The following is a 20,386-nucleotide window of genomic DNA, read 5'->3' on the forward strand; positions in this document are numbered from 1 at the left end:
AACTTCAACAGATGTACCTTCACAAAGTGCTTGACCTTTGAAGATTGCTTTCATGGTGGAGATCGATCATGGCCGAATGTCCAGTAAGATTTTAATTCATCAGGTGACAAAACAGTATCACGTTCAGATGTCAAAGTTTCATAGCATTTTCCAGCGAAGTGGACTTTCGAAATCCATTTTGTGACAAATGTAGTCATATAACTTAATTAACACTTCTCAGGCTATCAGCTTTATCCATATTGTTAGCATCTCTATGTTAATATGGTCCTTAAAACATTCTAGTTTACAATATTTTGAGTCCAACCAAACAAATGAAGCCTTTTTTTCACATTTCCATCTTAAGGTATCAAAATCCAAACGCAACAACATCACATAGTTGAACAGGGAATGAAAAACAAGATAAATAAATAAATAAAATAAACCAATATATGAGCAGCTGAAGTAAAAAGAACTTTATTCCAGCAGTTTGTGTAATCCTCGGTATATATAAACCCACATCATTTAAGTCAGTTAACCCTTTTCTGAAGAACTATTTGCATCTCAAAGACCTGTATAGGTGACAACAGGACAGATAAACCGCCAGAAAATTCTCCAATTTCTCTTCACCACAAGCAAAATTTCTTTTTCTGCACAACAAGGATCAAAAGTGGATCTCATTATCACCAATCCATAGAAAAGTGTAGCGAAGTAAATTTTCCTTTTAATAATATTGCCAGATCAGAATCTCAATTCTGACAATATTATTACATACATAAATTAAACGCTCTCTGAAACTTACCCGGAGCTTTGCTTCTTCCTGACTGTCTATGTATGCGAGCAATTCTTCTTGCTTCATTAGAGCTTCATGTAGAGCCTGCCCCAAAAAAAAAATGGTAAACAAAAGTGAGAAGACAACATCATTAATAGAAACAACCGTCTATGTAATGGAAATTTGATACTAAACCAACACCACCACCCCCCCACCCCAAAAAAAAAAAAAAAAAATGCTCATCAATGTTCTTGACCATATAGGACTGTGGTGGACTTGCATTTGGTAATATGACAGGGCAACTATCTGGTCCAATTGTCCCATTGATTAACATACTATAAAAGGACCATCACCCAGTGCTGGTCCCACATATGCGAGATCCTCGGAAGGGTGAGTTTGGAGACAGTCCTAACCTTTGGCATTTTTGTGCAAAGTGGCTGCCCTCAAGATTTGAACCCTGGGTATTTACCGTAGTAACCTGGACCAAACCTTTTACATTGCTCTAAGCAATGAACCCTTATTGATTAACATAATATAAGCTCTAATATTAAAAATGTGACCTACAGATTGATAATTTAACACAAGTATTGCCAATCTGGTGGTTCAGGCATTTGTTGTACCAAGGTCTTTTTGAGTTAAAAAAGTACCTACACAACTAAGTGTTCATTAAAAGTATCCACATATATGACAATTCATTGCCAACCATCTAAGCCTTTCAGCATCCAGTACTGATGATCTAAAAATAAGATTTTCCATACACGACAGACAGTCGAAGCCAATTGTTTTCAAATGACTCTGGTCCTTGAAGCATTACAAAGCATTAAAGCACAGCAGCTGAGAACCGAACAATCAAACTACCCGGTCCACAATAACATCACTGCATGAGTTGTTCCTATGCTGCTTATAATGAACAATATCCTGCAATAATCCTCAAACAAAAGATTCCTCATCTAGAACTTACTTGTTGGAGAATCGAGATACTTCAACTAAATATACAAAAACTAAAGTAAGATTAACCATTAACTGAACTAAAAGTAATTCGGACACAACTTGAGTTTTGTTTATCCAAGGAACGAGATCTTCAAAACAAGGGTGCCAGGTGAAAGAGTTCATAATATGGGACTATTGTACTTCAGAAAGTAACACGAAAGCAGACTAAAAATAAACTTAATGTCTTACTATTGAATGAAATAAATATTCAATAACCGAAAGATCTTGCAGCTCTTGTCAGATGGAAACAAAGGAACCAAAAAGCTTGAACTAACAAGGACTTCTATCTCAGTTTGTCTTATGCAATCACTCAAATGAGACCATGAATTTCCCCAACATTCCTAATTTTGATAGAAAAAGAGAGATTAACCTGACACGAGCTGCTTATAAACATTTTACATGTTGAATGTAAAAAGACTACTAGGAATAGTAGAATGCCCAATACTCTTGACATCAGTGGGAGATAGATGGATAAATAGACCCAGGGAGAATCAACAGTATGGAGATAGATGGGATAAATAGACCCAGGGAGAATCAATAGTATGGAGATAGATGGGATAAATAGACCCAGGGAGAATCAATAGTATGGATGGGCCCTGAAAAAGTGGATAGGATGGTTGAGAAGGATGATGTAGTAAGCAGGAAGAACAATGCATTAATCCCCATAACGGAAGATAAAAATGTGCATTTGTAGATCCTAGAATTCTTCCATAAGAATCTTAGGAGATTCATAATATCCATAACAGGGTTTGGGAATGTCAAAACAGATCTGAAAAATATATTGGTGTTAGTTTATTCCAGCATCAAGAATGAAATTTTGTCATCCAATAGTTCAGGGCAGGAACTCGTAAATAGAGTTGTGACTTTCAATCAGATTGATGGTGAAGCATATTGAGAGGTTTTCAAGAGATACAGAAATGTGTGTGACCAGTGGTCAAATCACTCCAGTCCCCAAATGTGGCCTAGATGTGGGCTTGGTATGCGAGACTAACTGCCCCAACCCTGAGCACACACTGATGGAGGTTTTTTGATGTAGATAAGTCACTTAATGGGTTTATTTTATTGCAAATAAGCGTTGGGTTGGGTTATGTATGTGTTAGGCCTTTGATCCCATGGGTTTTCTTTCTAATGGGCCACTTTAATGGGCCTAAAATATGGCTGGAAAGTAGGAAAACAGGATTTAATTCATTAGTTTAGTTAGAGTCATGTTTTGAGCCTATTTCCTTTGTTATTTCAGTTATTAGTTAGTTTAGGTTTTCCTATTAGTGAATGACTAGTTAGTTACCTACTCCATGTTGGAGTTCTAGTCCTAATCCTATTTGTAGTCCAACTGCTATTAGATATTGTCTAGTCCTACTTGAAGACTAGCTCCTAGTTACGTTATGATTGCTCTTCAACCCTCTATATATAGAGGAGCATATATACTCTCAATTCTTAGATTTGAATAATGAATGATTGTAGTCAACTGCTTAAACAGCCGGAATAGCTGGGGGTGAGAAGCCCGGGCCGAGATAGTCACCCTCCACCACAATTCTCTTGGTTCCCTTTCTCTTTCCCTACTTTTATTTACTGTTATTATTCTTTATCTGCTGTGAACATCAATTCAAGAAATTTCAGATCTGTAAAAGCCAGCAGAACTATGACCGACCAGCTGAGAAGTTCAAGAATTGAAGATCAATCGATCTCCTCTTCCTTCCCCAATTGATCTCGGATCTGCAAGCCCTTTTCAGAGGGTGTTCAGAGCCTTACAAGGATCACTCGATCCTCTCCTCATTGCTGCCCAAGCAGCCCTATCAAAGTTCTCGAAGATTTCTCTCAGTTTCTCTCACCTAGGTCTGAAAATCAAGAAAGTACATAACTCCACAACCAGCCGTCCGAAGACTATCAACTTTGGGGGTTTTTGTACCCTCCCTAGGCCCTACAATCGACCAAATTTGCAGCTCAATTGGAGCCCCACAGGCCCAGTTGCACCTCTCTCTCCAGCCATATTGCAAGTCTTTCTCTCTCCTATCGGGTTGGGTTTTGAGCTGGTTTTGCTCCTGTATTGGTATTGTATCCTTGGAGGTTCATTTGATAGTCTTATTTCCTTGTTTCCTGGTCCTATTTCTGGTTATTATCAAGTTAGTCGGTTTGTCCTATTTGTCTTGTTTGGGGTTATAAATTGCTCGGGTAGTTTACTTGTAATCTACTCCTGCATTACTTTTGGCATACCATCAAACTTCTATACAAAAATACAACCAGAGACCAATTGTAGAACTGCTGCAAATTAATAAAGGGAGCTGGGTTCCAGCGCATATTAACCTGAAACCTATTCAATCACACCTTTAACAACAGCCATGTGGCAGTTTCACTGAATTATTATTATTTTTGGGATAGGTAGGCCCCAAGGAGAGTTGAACTAATGACTTCTTAATTGTAAGTTGTTGATCCTTGCCAACTGAGATAACCTAATTGGGATACTGGTGACAAATTTGGTGGGCAACTTGGTCAAATCATCATTTATCAATGGTCAAAATTAAAAATTATAAACGAATATAATATTTCCATGAATTACTATAGAAGTTTGAAAATCCCACTGATGGGAGGCCATACTGTTGAGAATGATAGGACACCATGCAGATCCCGCAGTCAGTCTGCTACAGCATCAATCAGCATGCTGAGTGTAAGCATGATGGAATGGTTCCTAGGATGGACATGGAGGAATATCTTTCACAACAATTAAATGTGATATTGTACCTTCTTAGTAGCAATTAGCTCTGCTTCCAGAGCATCCACACGACAAACAGCAGCATTCAATAACTCCTCTTTCTCATATGGCATCTCAGATGGCTTTGCTTGAAGTGTGTCTACCTTCTCCTCCAGTTCACTAAGCCTTTTTAGTACAGATGAGAGAAGGTCTGCCTCGGTAAATCCTGGATTTGGTAAAGGGGGGCAGCACTCTTTATCAGGCACTGAAGCGAGTGCGTGAGCAGGAACACTGTTGTCATGATGAGATACTTCCGGAAGCTTCTTGGTCACATGACAAGTTATAGAACGGAAGAAAGAAAAGATTGCCATGAAAAAGGCCATAAGAATGGCAAATATATGAGCACGAATTCCTTCTGGAGTCTTCTTAGTGTCAGGCAAAGGAAGTGCCCCTGCATTAGATATTTTTAATGAATGTTGCAAAATAATCATATCAAAACAAAACAAAAAAAATCATATCAAACAGTTGAATTACAGCAACCCAAAAACAGATATCTAACAGTTGAATTACAGTAACCTAACACATTCAAACCAAGAAGACTTCCACATGTCTATGTACAACTATAGTCAACAACCACTGACTGCTTCATTTGAATTTTTCAGTATCTTGTCAAGAGGTGGCAGGGTTGGGCTAAGCAACTGGAAAACAAAAGTCATGTCACGCTAACCAATCTAACTTTCATAGACATTCTTGTGGTAGCAGGCTAGGGCATTGACTACTGATATTCTGATACGTATATCCGGTGGCCATGCACCTGTTTGCAATGTTATCACACAAATATTTTCTAGCATCATGCAATACTAACCTGAATATAGCAATAGAAGAATGTCAAACAATAGAAGGCTTCCTATTTGAGCACTATGGACAGGAGGAAAGTCAAGAGACTTCCTTTCAAAGGTCACTGGGTGAAAGAAGATTGTTGTACACAACCTAACATCATCAAAATATACTCAAGTTAATACTCGAGGAAAAATTTATGACAATTGTTCTTTCTCTAAGTAAAGCCATTTAATAACTGATATGGTAAGCCATTCAATCAGATCCGAGATTGGTTATATGTTGGAAAAACTTATACACCAGCTGTCTCCTTGTCTCTACATTTCATCATGGTCGAGTTGTACTTCTATAATCTACAGTAAATTATTCTTAACGTACCAAGTGAACCCACATTCAGCTTTGACCAGTGAAGCTGAACCATACATATCTCTCCACCTTCTGATCATCATCTCTTTCCCATCTCTCTCTAGTTGTCACCATCATTCACATTTTTCTCTTCCCCCAGTATATATTCTTATTGTACTAACTGAACCCACATTTTGCTAACTTAACTAAGGCATGAAGCATCATAATCTCTCAAGTAATCATTAGTCCAAAAATCTTCTTTTCCACTGTTATCCTTTTTCCTTGGTAATACTCTTTTGCTATTCTTGGATATAATATAATCCAATTCTTCCATACTTCGTCTGGAATTTAAAAAAAAAAATCAACCGTCAGCCCAAATACATCTTTGTAATAAATGTACCAAATTATTCTTTACGTAGATGATTGCCTGATTCCACGGTTGTCTAAATCTAGTTAATGCACATTTCTCACATATCACTGCCACTATATTATTTCCCCTTTCTTTTTTTTTTTTTTTTTTTTCTAGACAACTACTAAGAAAATAATACTTTGGATGGATGAATATTTTTAAATGTATAACTTAGTCGTCATTCCCATGGCAGGCTAAAGTGAGCAGTCATATTTGACTATCCATTTCTATTTATACTTAAATGCTGAATTTATAGGGGAGAAGGTGCTAAATTTTACAATAGTTTGTGAACCTTCTCCTCCATCACAACTTGCCACATAACAAATATGGGTTGGTACATTCAATAGAAAACCACCACTCATCTCAGTGATCAAGTTTCAGCTTCAAACAAGTAGGTATAAGTGCTCTAAAAAATGTGAGCTCAAAACTCACTTTTTGGTCCCTTCCTGTGCTTGTTTCAGACTGAAATTTGACCATGAGATTAGTGGAGAATTGTCTATAACATTCCCCCTTCCCCAGGCAGCACCCATCCAAGTTTGCCACTAGTTTACGAAATGAACCTAATAGGAAACGAGTGGAGTTTACAAAATGAGCCTAATAGGTAGCTGCTTCAAACCACAACATAAACCAGTCAGTGATAAAGTCAGCAAGATAAGTGTGTAAGCACTAGGCGAGCCAAAGAGCATGACAGCATTCTATTGATGTTTCAAAACTTGGTAAGATAGAATCACCTCATGGTGAAGACAGTTCACAAGACCTTGAGACATTAAGTTGTTTCCTTATTTCCAGAGAATTTTCACCATGAAAAGGAATTTCCATTTCCCAGGTTAATCAGTTTTCAAGTTTGGAAGGCTTAACAACAGTATTTCATGAAACTGAACCTCAACTCACAAAAGAAATTATTCTTCTAATAGAAGCCATAATTATGTTGCTAACCTTTGGAAGAATAGGCCCTCTGAAGGGACCCGTGTTTCTTCCATCCAGCATCGACGGCTTTGTCAACCATTGGAACATATTCATCATACTCTGAACTGCTACCAGTAAAGTTTGCCTTACCAGCCACTTTGGCCTGTAATTTGATCACAACATAATTAGCATTATCAGTAACTGCTCTGAAAAATTATGAATTTCCAATCACTCAATGCAGTCAAAATTTATTTTACAAATGCAAACAACTTAGCACAACCACTTCTGACAGATACACTTCTTTGAGAAAAATGTACATCCTCTTTTACACAAATACAAAAAAAGGGACAGTAGTTGAGGAAACTGCACAACTGTCACACGAATGTCAACTGCATCAGACACAAGATAAATGGTCTTCCTAACGATTCTAAATATATCTCCCTCGCAACATACAAAGATGCAGAGAGAAGAACAGGCCAGCATACATGTTAGTGTGTGAGTGCGTGTGTGTGTGTGTGTGTGTGTGTGTGTGTGTGTGTGTGTGACAGAGAGAGGGAGTGAGAATTTTGTGAATATGAATTCCATTTTCAACCACGGAGGCTTTAAACGTAACATCTATTAATCCATTTTCAACTATGCAGGCTTGAAAATTCAGGGCTATGGGAAAGTGTACAATCACGGTTGGAGTACTGTAGGCCAAGGATAAGAATTTTGATCTCGACCCAGCTCGAAACCGAGATACGGGTCAAAACCAGATACTTTTTGGGGCAAAATTAGACATGTCATGGGCTGGTAAAAAATGGCCCAAACTACCAAAACTGGGCTGGTCAAAAGACTCAAAACTGGCCAAAATTGGTTGAAACTGATCAAAACTTTCGAAATGTACGAAATATTGTCGACACTGGTCAAAACCAATAACATTTTCAATTTGACCCTACTTGAAACTAGGAAATTTCAGTTGAAACTTGAAGTTTTGACCGAGATTTAGAACTCTGACGGGCATGCATGTATACATAGAGATGCATGCCAATACACAAGGGGGTATTTCTACCCTCATCTTCCTATTTTGCTTTGTATGGATCCATGTAGCCAACACCATTAAGTTGTGATATTGCTCAGCTTTTTGTTGTTGATGTTGTATACTCTAAATGTACCATCCAATAGTAGAATTTAACAAGTCCTCACTCCACATGGCACAATGAGGAATTGAGGATGGCTGCCTTGATAAGCTTATCAAAGCTCGAGTATGAATGAGCCAGAAGATTGCTTTACACAACAAGACTCCGCATGTCAGAGATATGTGCGAAAGGTTAACGTGGCCAAAGTTAAAGAAGCCTTGAGAAAGATGAAAGCAAGCAAGACAGCAAGCCCGATGAGATCCAATAGAAGTGTGGAAAACCCTAGGAGTATGTGGAGTTGTTTGGTTAACCAAGTTATTTAACAAGATTATGACCACAAGGAAGATGCCAATTGATTGGAGAAGCATTGTAGTCCCGGTCTACGATAATAAAGTCAGAGTTGTAATAACTATAAAAGCATAAAACTAATGAGTCATACCATGAAGCTATAGGAGAATGTTATTAAAGGCCGCCTGAGAAGAGAAACTAAGATCTCGGAGAACCAATTTGGATTTATGCACAATAGAGGCTACCTACTAAGGAGGCCTATGAAAAGTTATAGAACCCACAAGAAGGATCTCCATATGGTATTAATTGACTAAGAAAAAACATATGACAGAGTTCCTAGAGATCTAATCTGGCATATCCTAGTTAAGAAAGAGGTGTCGAGTACATATGTGGATATAATTAAGGACATATATGAGGCTGTGGTGGCTAGTGTGAGATTTGTGGAGGTCAAAGACAAAGAATTCCCAATTATGATTGGTCACCATCAAGGACCGGCCTTTAGCCCATATTTGTTTGTGTTTATCATGAATTAGTTATCCAAGAGCATGCTAAATGAGGGCCCCTAGTGTATGGTCTTTCCCGATGACATCGTTTTAGTGGATGAGACCAAAGTAGGTATTAACATTAAGTTGGAGCTATGGAGATCTACCTTGAAAACAAGAGGTTTTAAGATTAATAGATTGAAGACAGAGTACATGAAGTGCAATTTTAGCAACTCTATGATGGATAATGAAATGATGAAAATTGAGAGGAGAGAGATTCCACAAGGTGACTATTTTAATACCTTCAACCCTAATTTCAACTAAAAATATCATAAATTATATGTTGGTCCAACAACCTACATTGTCATGCCTCACGTTTGTTAGATCTATCCAGCATTTTTTTCAGATGGGTACAGTACAGAAAGGGGGAGGAGGAAGGCAACAACCAGGAGACTCAAAAACCCAAGACCTCCTGGTGAGTGTGGGCTTTACGCACCACAACCTCACCAAGTGTGCTAGGCAGTTGTTATTGATCTATCCAGCATTATTCATGTAGAACAGTCAAAGAATTAAAATTTTGGAAATTTTTCATTGCAACTTCTCCAAAAAATAACTGATATTCATTTATCTTGCTAATGTATCCATCCACAGATAAATGAGCACCTACTTCTTCACGGACAGGAGTCAAACGAAGATGTGAGTAACTCATTGATTTAGGGGAAGTAATATCTTCAGCTTCAGAGCCCGACTCAGCAGTTGATGTGTCACCACCTTTTATCTACTCCAACAAGCAAACAGATGGAAGAATCAGAGCATAAAGCTTGGCCTCCATAATACAAAGTGTGAGATGATTGAAAATATCTTCCTTACTGTTGGGTACTGTGGCTTAGCATACGCAATTATCTTTCCCTCACTGTTGGAAACTTTAACAATTTGTCTAGAACATAGTGCTTCGCCATTAAGAACCATCTGCATTACAATGCACAAGCAGGCAATTATAACCATTTACCAATAACTAGCAAGGGTATAGCCTCAACAACTAACTCTTCAGAAATAAAAGAAGCAAAATATTCCAGCGGAGAATACAGAACCTTCAGTATGTTAGGGTCTTTCCATGGCCCCTTATCAGACCTTAAGCAACCCCCTTGATCCGCACAGGTACATGTACCACCCAGAAAATCTGGCAACTCACTAGATACATTGCAACACATTTTAGAAAGTTAGAAATGGATAGCATACGTAAAGCATGAAACAAGTAACATATCATTATTATAAACCTGAATTCAGTTAAAAATTAAAAGTAATTACCTGGCATCAATTATTTCAAGCAACTTGGTCTGGTACTTGTTCCCAATAACCTATGGAGATTTTGAAATACAATTGATGCCTCAAATAGTAAATTAAAAAATAAAAACTCTTTAAATAAATGGAAGGTGTCAGTCATACATGAATCTTAGAAGAGGTCTTGGGGTCAAGGAAAGTCTTCACAGTGTTCCACAGAAGCCTAAAGCCAGGACCAGCGTTGATGATAAACATACGGCAGAGTGTCTGCACCAATGTGTTCCCATGTCATAAGAGATTACAGATGCAGTGGTCTATAGGAATTTTAATGGCTGAGAGGCTAGAATGCATCATTTAGAAGGTCTCATCACTACATACCTCGGGGTAATTGTCACCATCAATCTTTTGTAGCCGCACAATAAGCTCCCGTGCAACCTTGCTGAAGTTTTTCAAACTCTAAAAAGCAGATAAATGGAACATGTGAGAATCTTGATTATATAGTCCCCACAATTAAAGCCATGCCAGAAAACTAAGAGAAAGAAGAGGACATAAGACCTACCACGCCTTGAACATCCAGAACCGTCGTACTCGAATCAATATGCCTTTTTGCAGCAATTGAGCAAGATGGAAACTTGACGGCAAAGCTCCTCTCAAACTCCTGAACATGGTATTTGATATACCTATCCATTGTTGTCACTTGCATGAGTTTGTTTGGATCAACCTTTCCCAGTCTTTCAATGTAAACAGGTCTTCCCTCCTTATCCACACCATGATAACCATGAGGATAGTACTGTAAAACTTCATTCAGCTCTTTGAATTCAAAATCCTGATGAAACAACATAGTAAACATGTTGATCAACCTAGAAACAAGAAGGAACCACAATCTGGAGTTCAGTACTTAAAACACTAGCTAAGAATGAAAGCAAATGCACAAATCATGGGAAGAATAAAAATCCAAATTTGAACCAAGTTTGACAATTTAACATTTTTTTGGGTAAAATGACAGATTTAACTTGATGAGCTCAAATACAGATCACCAAATCCAAATGTGTGCCCATGGGAAGAATAAAAATCCAAATTCGAATCAAATCTCTCATCCAAATGACATATTTAACTTACAACAACTACACAGCCTTATCCCAACTAAATGGGGTTGGCTTATTAAAAGGAAAGGAACACAACAACAATGGAGTAAAATCCCACCTAAATGGAGTTGGCCACATGGATCCTTGCCCTCCAATCAACTCTACTCGAGGTCATACTTGAGACAAGGCCTAAACTATGCATGTCTTTTTGCACTACTTCTCCTATAGTCATTTTAGGCCTATTCCTTGCCCTTTTATTTTTTCAATTTGAATCAGATCACTGCTCCTTACTGGTGCATCCATAGGCCTCCATTGAACATATACCACCTAAAATGACTTTATTGGAACTTATCATGAGTTAGGGCAACTCCCAAATCAGCTCTAAGGTGGTCAACTGATCATTCCTTACTTTATCATTTCTAGTTTTGCCGCACATCCATTTCAAGATCCTCATCTCTGCTACGCATATCTTGTCTAAATGACGCTTCTTAACTGCTCAACATTCCACCTCATATATCACAACTGATCGTATAACTATCCTATAAAATTTTCCTTTAAGCTTTAAAGGAATACATCAGTCACACAAACTTCGGATGCACCTCTCCACTTGATCCATCCCACTTTAATTCTTTGTGAAACATCATTCTCTATATCACCTTCTATATTTATAATTGACCCCAAATATCTAAAATAGTCACTTTGTGGTATCTCTCTCCCTATATTTTCACGATTTCGTTATCCATCATAGTGTGATTAAAGTTACACATCATATACTCCGTATTCATTCTACTTATCTACCCCACATAATCCTAAGCTCTTCCACACTTCTATTGAAACTTCGTTGAGGCATAGTGTTTTGCCTACTTTCATCTTTCTTAAGGCTTCTTTAACTTTAATCGCTTTAACTTTTCATATATATTTATGGTGTGTGGTGTCTTGATGAGTAATGCAGTCTTCCGGGACACTCTTACCCGTAACGTCTCCATTTAGTAAGCCGTAGGCCGTAAATATATTTTTCCCATCTCTTTATAATGCCATCATCCCTTACTAGCACTCTACCATCTTCACTTTTAATACATCTCACATGGATGAAATATCTACTCTTCTTTTCTCTCATTTTAGCCATATCTTATAGAGGTCCTCATATTCTTGTCCCTTGCTATCCCCACAATTTTCCACTTCCTTTAACTTTAGGACCTCAAATACATACCATCAAATCCAAATGCAGCCTTACTGAGATTCCTCTTTTGACAAGGACATCACTCATGGACTTAGGGCATGTCAAAGGAGATGCAATCTTACACAGTCACACATCACTTCATTGTGGCTAGACGTCCCTTGTAAACTTATGTGGATGCATTTTCTGTTTACTTATGTCTACCTCATTTTAATTTGTTGTGTTTTATTTTATTTCGTATCAAACTGTTACAAATACTAATGTTTTAATACTATGTGGAGCAGTTATTGCTGGAGAAATAGTTATTAGGGAATTATCAGTGGAGGAGCAGTTATAGGAGTTACTTCTCTTTTTATACTTCTGGGCTTTAAAAGACTTATGCATTCTGGAATGGAAGGCAATAAAAATATGTTGGAAGTTGTGAGCATACTTCCAAATCTCACCATGTTTCGGCAGTTTTGGCCAAAATTTTGGCATATCAGTGGACCCCGAGATGTCGGTAGTTTCGGCCGAAGTTTCACCTGGAATTGAGTGGGTCCCCCCCCCCCCTCCCCCCCCCCCTCTTAAGTCCAGAAAATGTACATGGTTTTGGAAGTTTTGGCCCAAACTGCCGAAACCATGGCCACCACCCCCTCTCCCCCTTATTCCTTCTCTATGGGCTAGAATAGGACTGGTTTGTGGTTTGATGCAGATTCTGAGATCTGTTTCACCATCTTTTGACTTAAGAACTTAAGGAAATCAAACTTTGCCCACTAGCCTAAACTTTTTTACACCAATTTTCATACTAGTCCCAGCTTTCCCCACTTTTGGCTTAAATCACAGCCACAGACTATGGGGATTAGGACTAGTTTGTGGTTTGATGCAGATTCTGAGATCTGTTTCACCATCTTTTGACTTAAAAACTTCAGGAAATCAAACTTTTCCCACTAGCCTAAACTTTATTTACACCAATTTTCATTCTAGTCCCAGTTTTCCCCATTTTTAGCATTACAGCCACAAACACAATGGGGAATTGGGGATTCATCAATTAATAGCAAAGAGGCACTGAGGACACATTCTTTGGAGTTTGGTAGCGACTTAGCTCTTGATCACCGCACCCCAAATCGCTGGACAGCAACTGAAGATGCTGACCTATCATGTATATTTTATTAAATTTCCAAGAATTTTCAGAATGAATTTTCTGGACATGTATTTGGAAATTTCATCATTTATGGCTGCTGTTAGAACTGATTTTCTGCATGTATATTACAAATTTTGTGTTAGTAGACCTTCTCAAACCCACCCGAAATCGCGGGACAGCAACTGAAGGTGCTGACCTATCATGTATATTTTATTAAATTTCCAAGAATTTTCAGAATGAATTTTCTGGACTAGTATTTGGAAATTTCATCATTTATGGCTGCTGTTGGACCTGATTTTCTGCATGTATATTACAAATTTTGTGTTAGTAGACCTTCTCAAACCCAAATTCTCTCAATCCTTGGATTAGAATTAGATTTTCCAAAACTGTCCTGCACCATATCTGGTGATATCTCAACACTTCCATTATCAGTATTTGTTTGTAAATACAGAAGGAAATATCAATCAAAATTACCTCTAAAATAGTATCAGTACCAAAGTCCTTCCTCCATTGAAGCATTTCAGTCCACATGTGCTTTGCTTTCTCAATATCGAACTTTCTTGCCTTCAGAAATCTGCAAACAAAGAAATTTTAAGCATGTTAATCTATTGACACCTATTCAAAGGTAAACAAATTAAATATCACGGCATAAATGAAACTACCAAATAAATAATTTAGGTCACTGAAACATTTTCAGAACAGCAATTATGTCTCCCATAAACAGAAATAAAAAACTCGAGCCTAGAAAACAACAAAAAAAACCTATAAAGTAATTAGCGTGTATAGATCTTCAATCAGGCATTAGAGCAGTTAAGAATAATTGTGACTACATTGATAGACCACTAGGATTGGTGACCTTTGCAAGTTCACAGCTTGCCACTTGGCAAGCATTTGATTAGCATTATGGTGGATCCATGTTATTAAGGGCTCTTCATCCTTCTCATTGCTTAAATTCCAACAGAAAATAAGCATATTAAAAAGTGTATACAAGGTTGTAGAAAATTACAAACATGCCACTACAGCTCAACTCAACTCAGCCTTATCCCAACTAGATGAGGTTGGCTACATGGATCCTTTTTCTCCATTCATCTCTATTTTAAGCCATACAAGCATGACAATAATCTCCAATTATTACATATTAGAGGTTCATCACGTTTTTGTAATTTTTCAAAACTTCGAATCGTGTCCACCATTCCTTGCTATTGGAACATGGCAACTGGTAACTCTATAAGGCTCACCCTACATTGGTGAACGTTATCATTTCCCGATATTTTTTAGGGAGACAGTATTCTCAATTGAAGCACAATAAAGATCAGTTCCCATACCTTGGTGAATGTTATCATTTCCCGGTATTTTTTAGGGAGACTGATTTCTCAATTCAAGCCTAATAAAGATCAGTTAGCATAAAATAAATTTTATATGCTTACAGATAGTAACATAGAAAATTTTAAGTATTTAGATATTGTACATACTTTCCAATAAAATGCACAAAGGTTCACAAAATATTTAGGAAAACTTCAGGCTCAGCTAAAATTATGCAACAATTGTTGTATCCAAAAGATGAAAAAAGCACAACTTGTTCTAACATGTACTTTTCACAGACAGCACAAACAGCCGAAATATGTATCATATAATAACTTTATCTGCAGATGAAAAATAGATGGAAAAGAAGCACCTTAACATCATATGATAATCATCATGCCTTGGAGGAAGCAATTCATCCAAAATTAATGCTTGACGAAATGCATCAACAGCCTCTAGCTCCTCAACATCACGAACATCTTCAATTGAAACAGAAATAACCCGGCTATCACTTTTCCTTCTGCTCTTTTTCTTAAGAGAATGCCTAAACTTGGTAGAAGCATTAATAGCTTTCTTCTTCAAGGACCCAATTCTCGTCCTCCTTTCATCCTCTGAATTTTCAAAATCAGATTTCCTTTCTCTTCTTTCATCATGACCTGAGAACCCTTCAAAGCCTGTAGCATAGTACAGAGTCAGTAAATGAAACAATGAGTAGTTCTTGCAATCTCACATTCATGTTAAGGTACAGTAACGAAAATCATTATGCAGTAAACAATATTAAACAGAAAAGCAGTCATCAAGTAACCATTGCCTGACACGAAGCGGCACAGGGCAGTCCCGGTGCACAAATACCCTCCCCCCAAAAAAAAAAAAGAAGAAGAAGAAGAGGAAGACAACATCCCATTTATCTGCACCAATCCTTACTAATTTCACTTCCATTGCCACAAGATATACATATTCTCGATAAAATGTCGCGAGATATTCATATCTAATATATCTGAAACAAGGAATGTCACCTCTCTCATAAAATTTACAACTTCAAACAAACTCCACTCCCAAACACAGCCCAACCCACATGTCACAATTCAGAAATCAAGAACTACCAAAGAAACTGGGGAGAAAAAAAAAAAACCACCGATGTGATGACTAACAGACACTCCTACACTTCAACTAAGAGTTAAAATCAATTGCACATAACAGTGTAGAAAAAAATCCAGAAATAGGCCATGAAAACTAAAAATATACCCTATTGGTGGATAACCTCTTACTATACCATGAAAACTAAGCACATACCCTATCTAGTTCATCATCATTCACGATAGCCTAATGGAATCAATTTTCAGCTCCTACAAATATGCACATAAAGATCACACTATAGTTTTCCTTTCAACACCACGAATAACAGAAACCAATCAAAAGGCCCACACCATCTATAGACGAAGTGCATTATTCACTTGTAAATGTTTTGAATCCATGCAACCCTCTAGGTGAAAGAGATGATGGCTTAGTGAAGCATGATTAAAATGTTCTAAAAACAATGCTGATTGAGCAGCTCCTTTTCATGGTTTGTGAGGAATTGTGGACGTACTCATCGATTAGGCGCCTAATACCAAGTCCCCATCAAGATCAATATTTAGACGACCCACTCTTGTCAAGATTTTCTTTTTTTTTCTTTTAATTTTTGGCAGGAAAAAGAAAACACAATTCGTCATATACAGAAAGCTTCTCATCGCGATAATGATCACAAAGCCTCCCCAACGAGAACCGCAACCAAATCATCACAGCTTCTAGTAGCCAACAAAATTCGACGGAAACAAAAGATTTTTCTTTCTTTTTTGGGGGGGTTGGGCGGGGGGGAGAGAGAAAAAAACCGTTTTTTCACAAAATCAGGCGAAAATTCAGAATCATCAAAATAACAATCACCGGCATAGAGGGATCAAAACGAAAATACTCACAAGGCCTCGCAAATCGATCAAGTGGTCCCGACATCTCCTCGAACTCTGACCGTAAGAGGAGATCTCAAAGCTAATACGATCAATTAAGCATCACCACACGAAGCTGCAACCCTAGAAAACCTACATTCTGTTAAAGAAACTCTGAAAAACGTCACATTAAACAGAATATCCATAAAACCCAACAAAAAAAATTACCTCGAACCACCCGCCTCTCAAGATAACACGAATCAAACTGTGAACTAGATGCTCAATTCCAGGACTTCGATTCGCAACTGAACCTCACAAGCATCAATCGAAGCCAACTCTCCCAGTCTGCGATCTGCTGCCCGGGGAGCTGGTGAGCGTACGAGGATGGAAGAGGAACAATCAACAAATTAAAAAATAAATAAATAAAAACACCGCTGAGGTACAACGGCAAGAGCCAGAGAGAAAGAATAGATCGACTGTGTGAAAAGAAATAAAGAGAGAGAGAGAGAGAGAGAGTACAGAGTTTATTTGCAAACTTCGAGGTGTTTTAGAGTATACCCTTGTTTCTTTTCTTTTATAATTTTAATAATAATTTATTTATACGTTGAAGTGGGACACGTCGGAAACGTATGCCACGTGGAATACGCCGTCAGTCAGGTACTGTATTTAATGGTGAATCTTGACTTCTTTTCTGAATGGTCGTCTTTTGGTGCTGCCACTGTTGACTGTACATTCTAATCGATCATTTCCTGATGATGGATTGGATCAGTGCTGTAATAAAACCAAGATTGTGGATCACAAGCGTCTCTGAAAAGTAAGATTCCAATTCAACGGTCATTCTGAGTAGGGTTTAAATTCTTTTTCCGACGCGGCCTTGGTGTATTTGAAAAAGGGTTGTACTTGTTATTATTCTATGGGACTTACGAATGTATTTATCACATGGCCGTATTCGATTGGTATAGTGAACTAGTCGTCTTTTTTTTTTTTTTTTTTTTTTTTTTTTTTTTTTTTTTTTTAAGACAACCCTTTATTTTAGTGGATTATGAAAAGACACCCTTGCTCCCGAAACCCTAGGTTGTGTTTGGTCTTTTTTCTTTATTTATTCATAAAAGAAGGGTGTACCCAAATGCACAAAGCTCCAGCATATAGGAGGCCGGTTGGCCAGGGGAAGAAAACTATGTTATCTTACTTCATCAAGAGGCTATTTCAATCACTTAACCATCAGATTATAACATTTATACCTTACCATTGGACCAACCCTTTACTACAAAACATATGAATCCCTTCTTTCTCCTCATTGAATGTATTATTTTTTTTTTTATCATTGGTTTAACATGTAAGATTTAAGATGGTACTTTTACCAAGAAAAAAGATATAAGGCACTAGGCATTCAGTTATAATAATCATCTCCATGGGCACGCGGGTTGACATAATACTTGGAGCCCTATTGTATAATTATGGTATTATACATCCAATTAAAATAGTCACCCCTAAAGGACACGCATGTTGACATAATATTTTTTTTATTATCAATTTTAATAAATTTAAGAGCCTTGATGGTTAATTTGATGATGCTGTTGTCCTGTCTCTAGCATGGTTTTTTAAAAATCATATCAGAATTAATGGTATTGATCAATTTGAATTGGAATCAGCCGACCTTTATCCTGAATTGTGCTACCAATGTTTGGAATCCCTCTTTAATGCTCTTAATCTTAAATTTCTTTTCTTTTTTAATTATTCAATAAAGAAATGAAAACATTTTTTATGGAAATGAAAATTTATATCTAATAATCAAATTTATGAATTTTTTAATAAAAAATAAATATTTGAAAAGTCTTTTGCTTCTTTCTGTCGATTCTTATTTTTCAGTATTTCAATCAATTCAAAATATAGTTTGAATAGAATCCATAAAGGTTGATTATGGGTTTTTAAACCTCAATGTTCAAAAGTCTAGGTGGCACCTTTTGGCCAAAAGCTCCAAATTTGCTCAAAGGAAAATCTTGGTTACTTTTTTTTTTTTGTCTTTTTAATGTAATCGATTTTTTTTTTTCCTTCAAGGAGGGTAAATCAAACGAAATTTGACTGCTACTTGGTCTTGCGACAAAAAATGGAATCTTGAAGGGTAGTTTAGAGAATACAAAACCTACGTTTGTGAACCCAAAGGGAAAATGAATAATTCTATTTCTATGCCTACAAGCCTAGGTAATAGCAAATTTTTTTGAGGATTAAATACTAAAATAAATAACTTTCAATTTTTACCACTACATTAATAACTAACGAATAAAACAAAGAGCTATAAAAGAAGGTTACAACTTATTTAATTTACCACTTTGGGGACAAGAAGTTGTTCCTTTTGATAAATAAGCTCCCAATAAGTGTATGTAAAATTGATGACTTGCAACAGCCTTGGAGTATACTTTGAGGCTCTATGACATTAAGCAATTTTCTTCCTAATCTATCATAGTGGAATCTTATATTTTGATGACAAGTTAACGAAAGTTATTGTTTGGCTACATGTGGGTCTAAATATCATTACATTATTTATTAGCAAAAATTTTCCTTAATCCATAAATAGAGAAAATTAATTCCTTCATTGATGATCTGACCAACCTATTATTATACTTTGGATTTATCATTAATTCTCACGTCCTATTATTCATGATCACAAACATTATTTTATGGGTCGAATAAGAAGGTTTAGAACGAATCCTTTTTACTTTCCTGATGCTCACAACAACAACTAATATGAATAAAGCAGAAAAGAAATCAGCCTAGTATTTTCAAGAAAGCCTTTGCTTAATAGGCGCAGCCGAGAGAGCAATAGTTAGGGAATTCCGTCTCCGATATGAATGAAACTATTGGATAAAAATTGGTACTAGTTAGGGCCATTTGGCATTCCATTTGGTGAATTAGGGGCCGTTTGTTTAGAGGGGACTTTGATGGGGTGGGATTTATGGGGTGGGATAGTTGTACGAATTATCCCACCCCATAGGTTTTAAAGTCGTTTGTTTATCTGGGGTGGGGTTTTCAAAAGACAACAAAAATATTTGTGCCTTTCCCTGTCGGCTGACGTGGATGCAAAATTCTCCCACCCCAACCCCTCACAAAGTCCTGCCAATTTGGTGGGACTTTGCTGGGAAAACTGTTGGAGATGGCGCGAAAGAACATTGTCCTTCAAGCTTCTCCACCGTCATCGGTCTGGCCATGGCTTCACTGGAGCTTGAAGATGAGAAGGATCGTTACAATAGTTTCTGCACCAAAACCATTGAACAGAAAGAGAGTATAAAGCCCTAAACTCCAACTGCAACGATGCAAGACAGCAGAAAAGAGAACCAAAGAAAAAGGTCAGATTCTCAAAATTTCACAGATCACCAAACAATTACACGATCCTTCTACAAAGATCAAACAGGAAAAAAAAATAAAAAATCCTCATCACTCTTTCGCCTGGGTTGCAAGCATAGAAAAAAAAAAAAAACCAGAGGGATCAAAGAAGAAGACCCTGCACATCAAACAAAAAAACATGAGAGAGAAAAAAAAGGGAATCGAACAAGAAGAAAAAGAGGAGAGAAGGAGATGAACTATAGTCTGGTCTACAAGATCAAACAGAAAAAAAAAATAAAAAATAAAATAAAAATAAAAAATAAAATACCTTACCACTCTTCCGTCTGGGTTGCAAGCATAGAAAAAAGG

General features: G+C 37.1%; 1 protein-coding gene across 3 annotated transcripts; it reads right to left on the reverse strand.

The window, feature by feature from the left end:
* Nucleotides 1-306: 306 nt before the first annotated feature.
* LOC122075116 (phosphatidylinositol/phosphatidylcholine transfer protein SFH8-like) lies at nucleotides 307-17,230 on the reverse strand. 3 transcript variants are annotated; one of them, XM_042640023.1, is made up of 15 exons: nucleotides 16,925-17,230; nucleotides 16,730-16,832; nucleotides 15,148-15,448; nucleotides 13,947-14,046; nucleotides 10,650-10,916; nucleotides 10,469-10,546; nucleotides 10,256-10,357; nucleotides 10,118-10,167; nucleotides 9,901-10,000; nucleotides 9,680-9,778; nucleotides 9,477-9,587; nucleotides 6,952-7,084; nucleotides 4,475-4,875; nucleotides 779-853; nucleotides 307-626 (listed from the first exon to the last, which is right to left on the reverse strand). In XM_042640023.1, the coding sequence occupies exons 2-15, from the start codon at nucleotides 16,761-16,763 to the stop codon at nucleotides 603-605; spliced, it is 1,875 nt and encodes a 624-aa protein (XP_042495957.1). In that variant the 5' UTR covers nucleotides 16,764-16,832; nucleotides 16,925-17,230; the 3' UTR covers nucleotides 307-602. The 3 variants fall into 3 exon arrangements, with proteins under 3 accessions (XP_042495957.1, XP_042495955.1, XP_042495956.1); XM_042640021.1 differs by having other exon boundaries at nucleotides 16,730-16,840; XM_042640022.1 differs by having other exon boundaries at nucleotides 16,730-16,849.
* Between the last annotated feature and the right edge of the window lie 3,156 nt (nucleotides 17,231-20,386).

Source organism: Macadamia integrifolia, chromosome 4 (genome assembly GCF_013358625.1).
Source record: "Macadamia integrifolia cultivar HAES 741 chromosome 4, SCU_Mint_v3, whole genome shotgun sequence".
Classification (NCBI taxonomy): domain Eukaryota; kingdom Viridiplantae; phylum Streptophyta; class Magnoliopsida; order Proteales; family Proteaceae; genus Macadamia; species Macadamia integrifolia.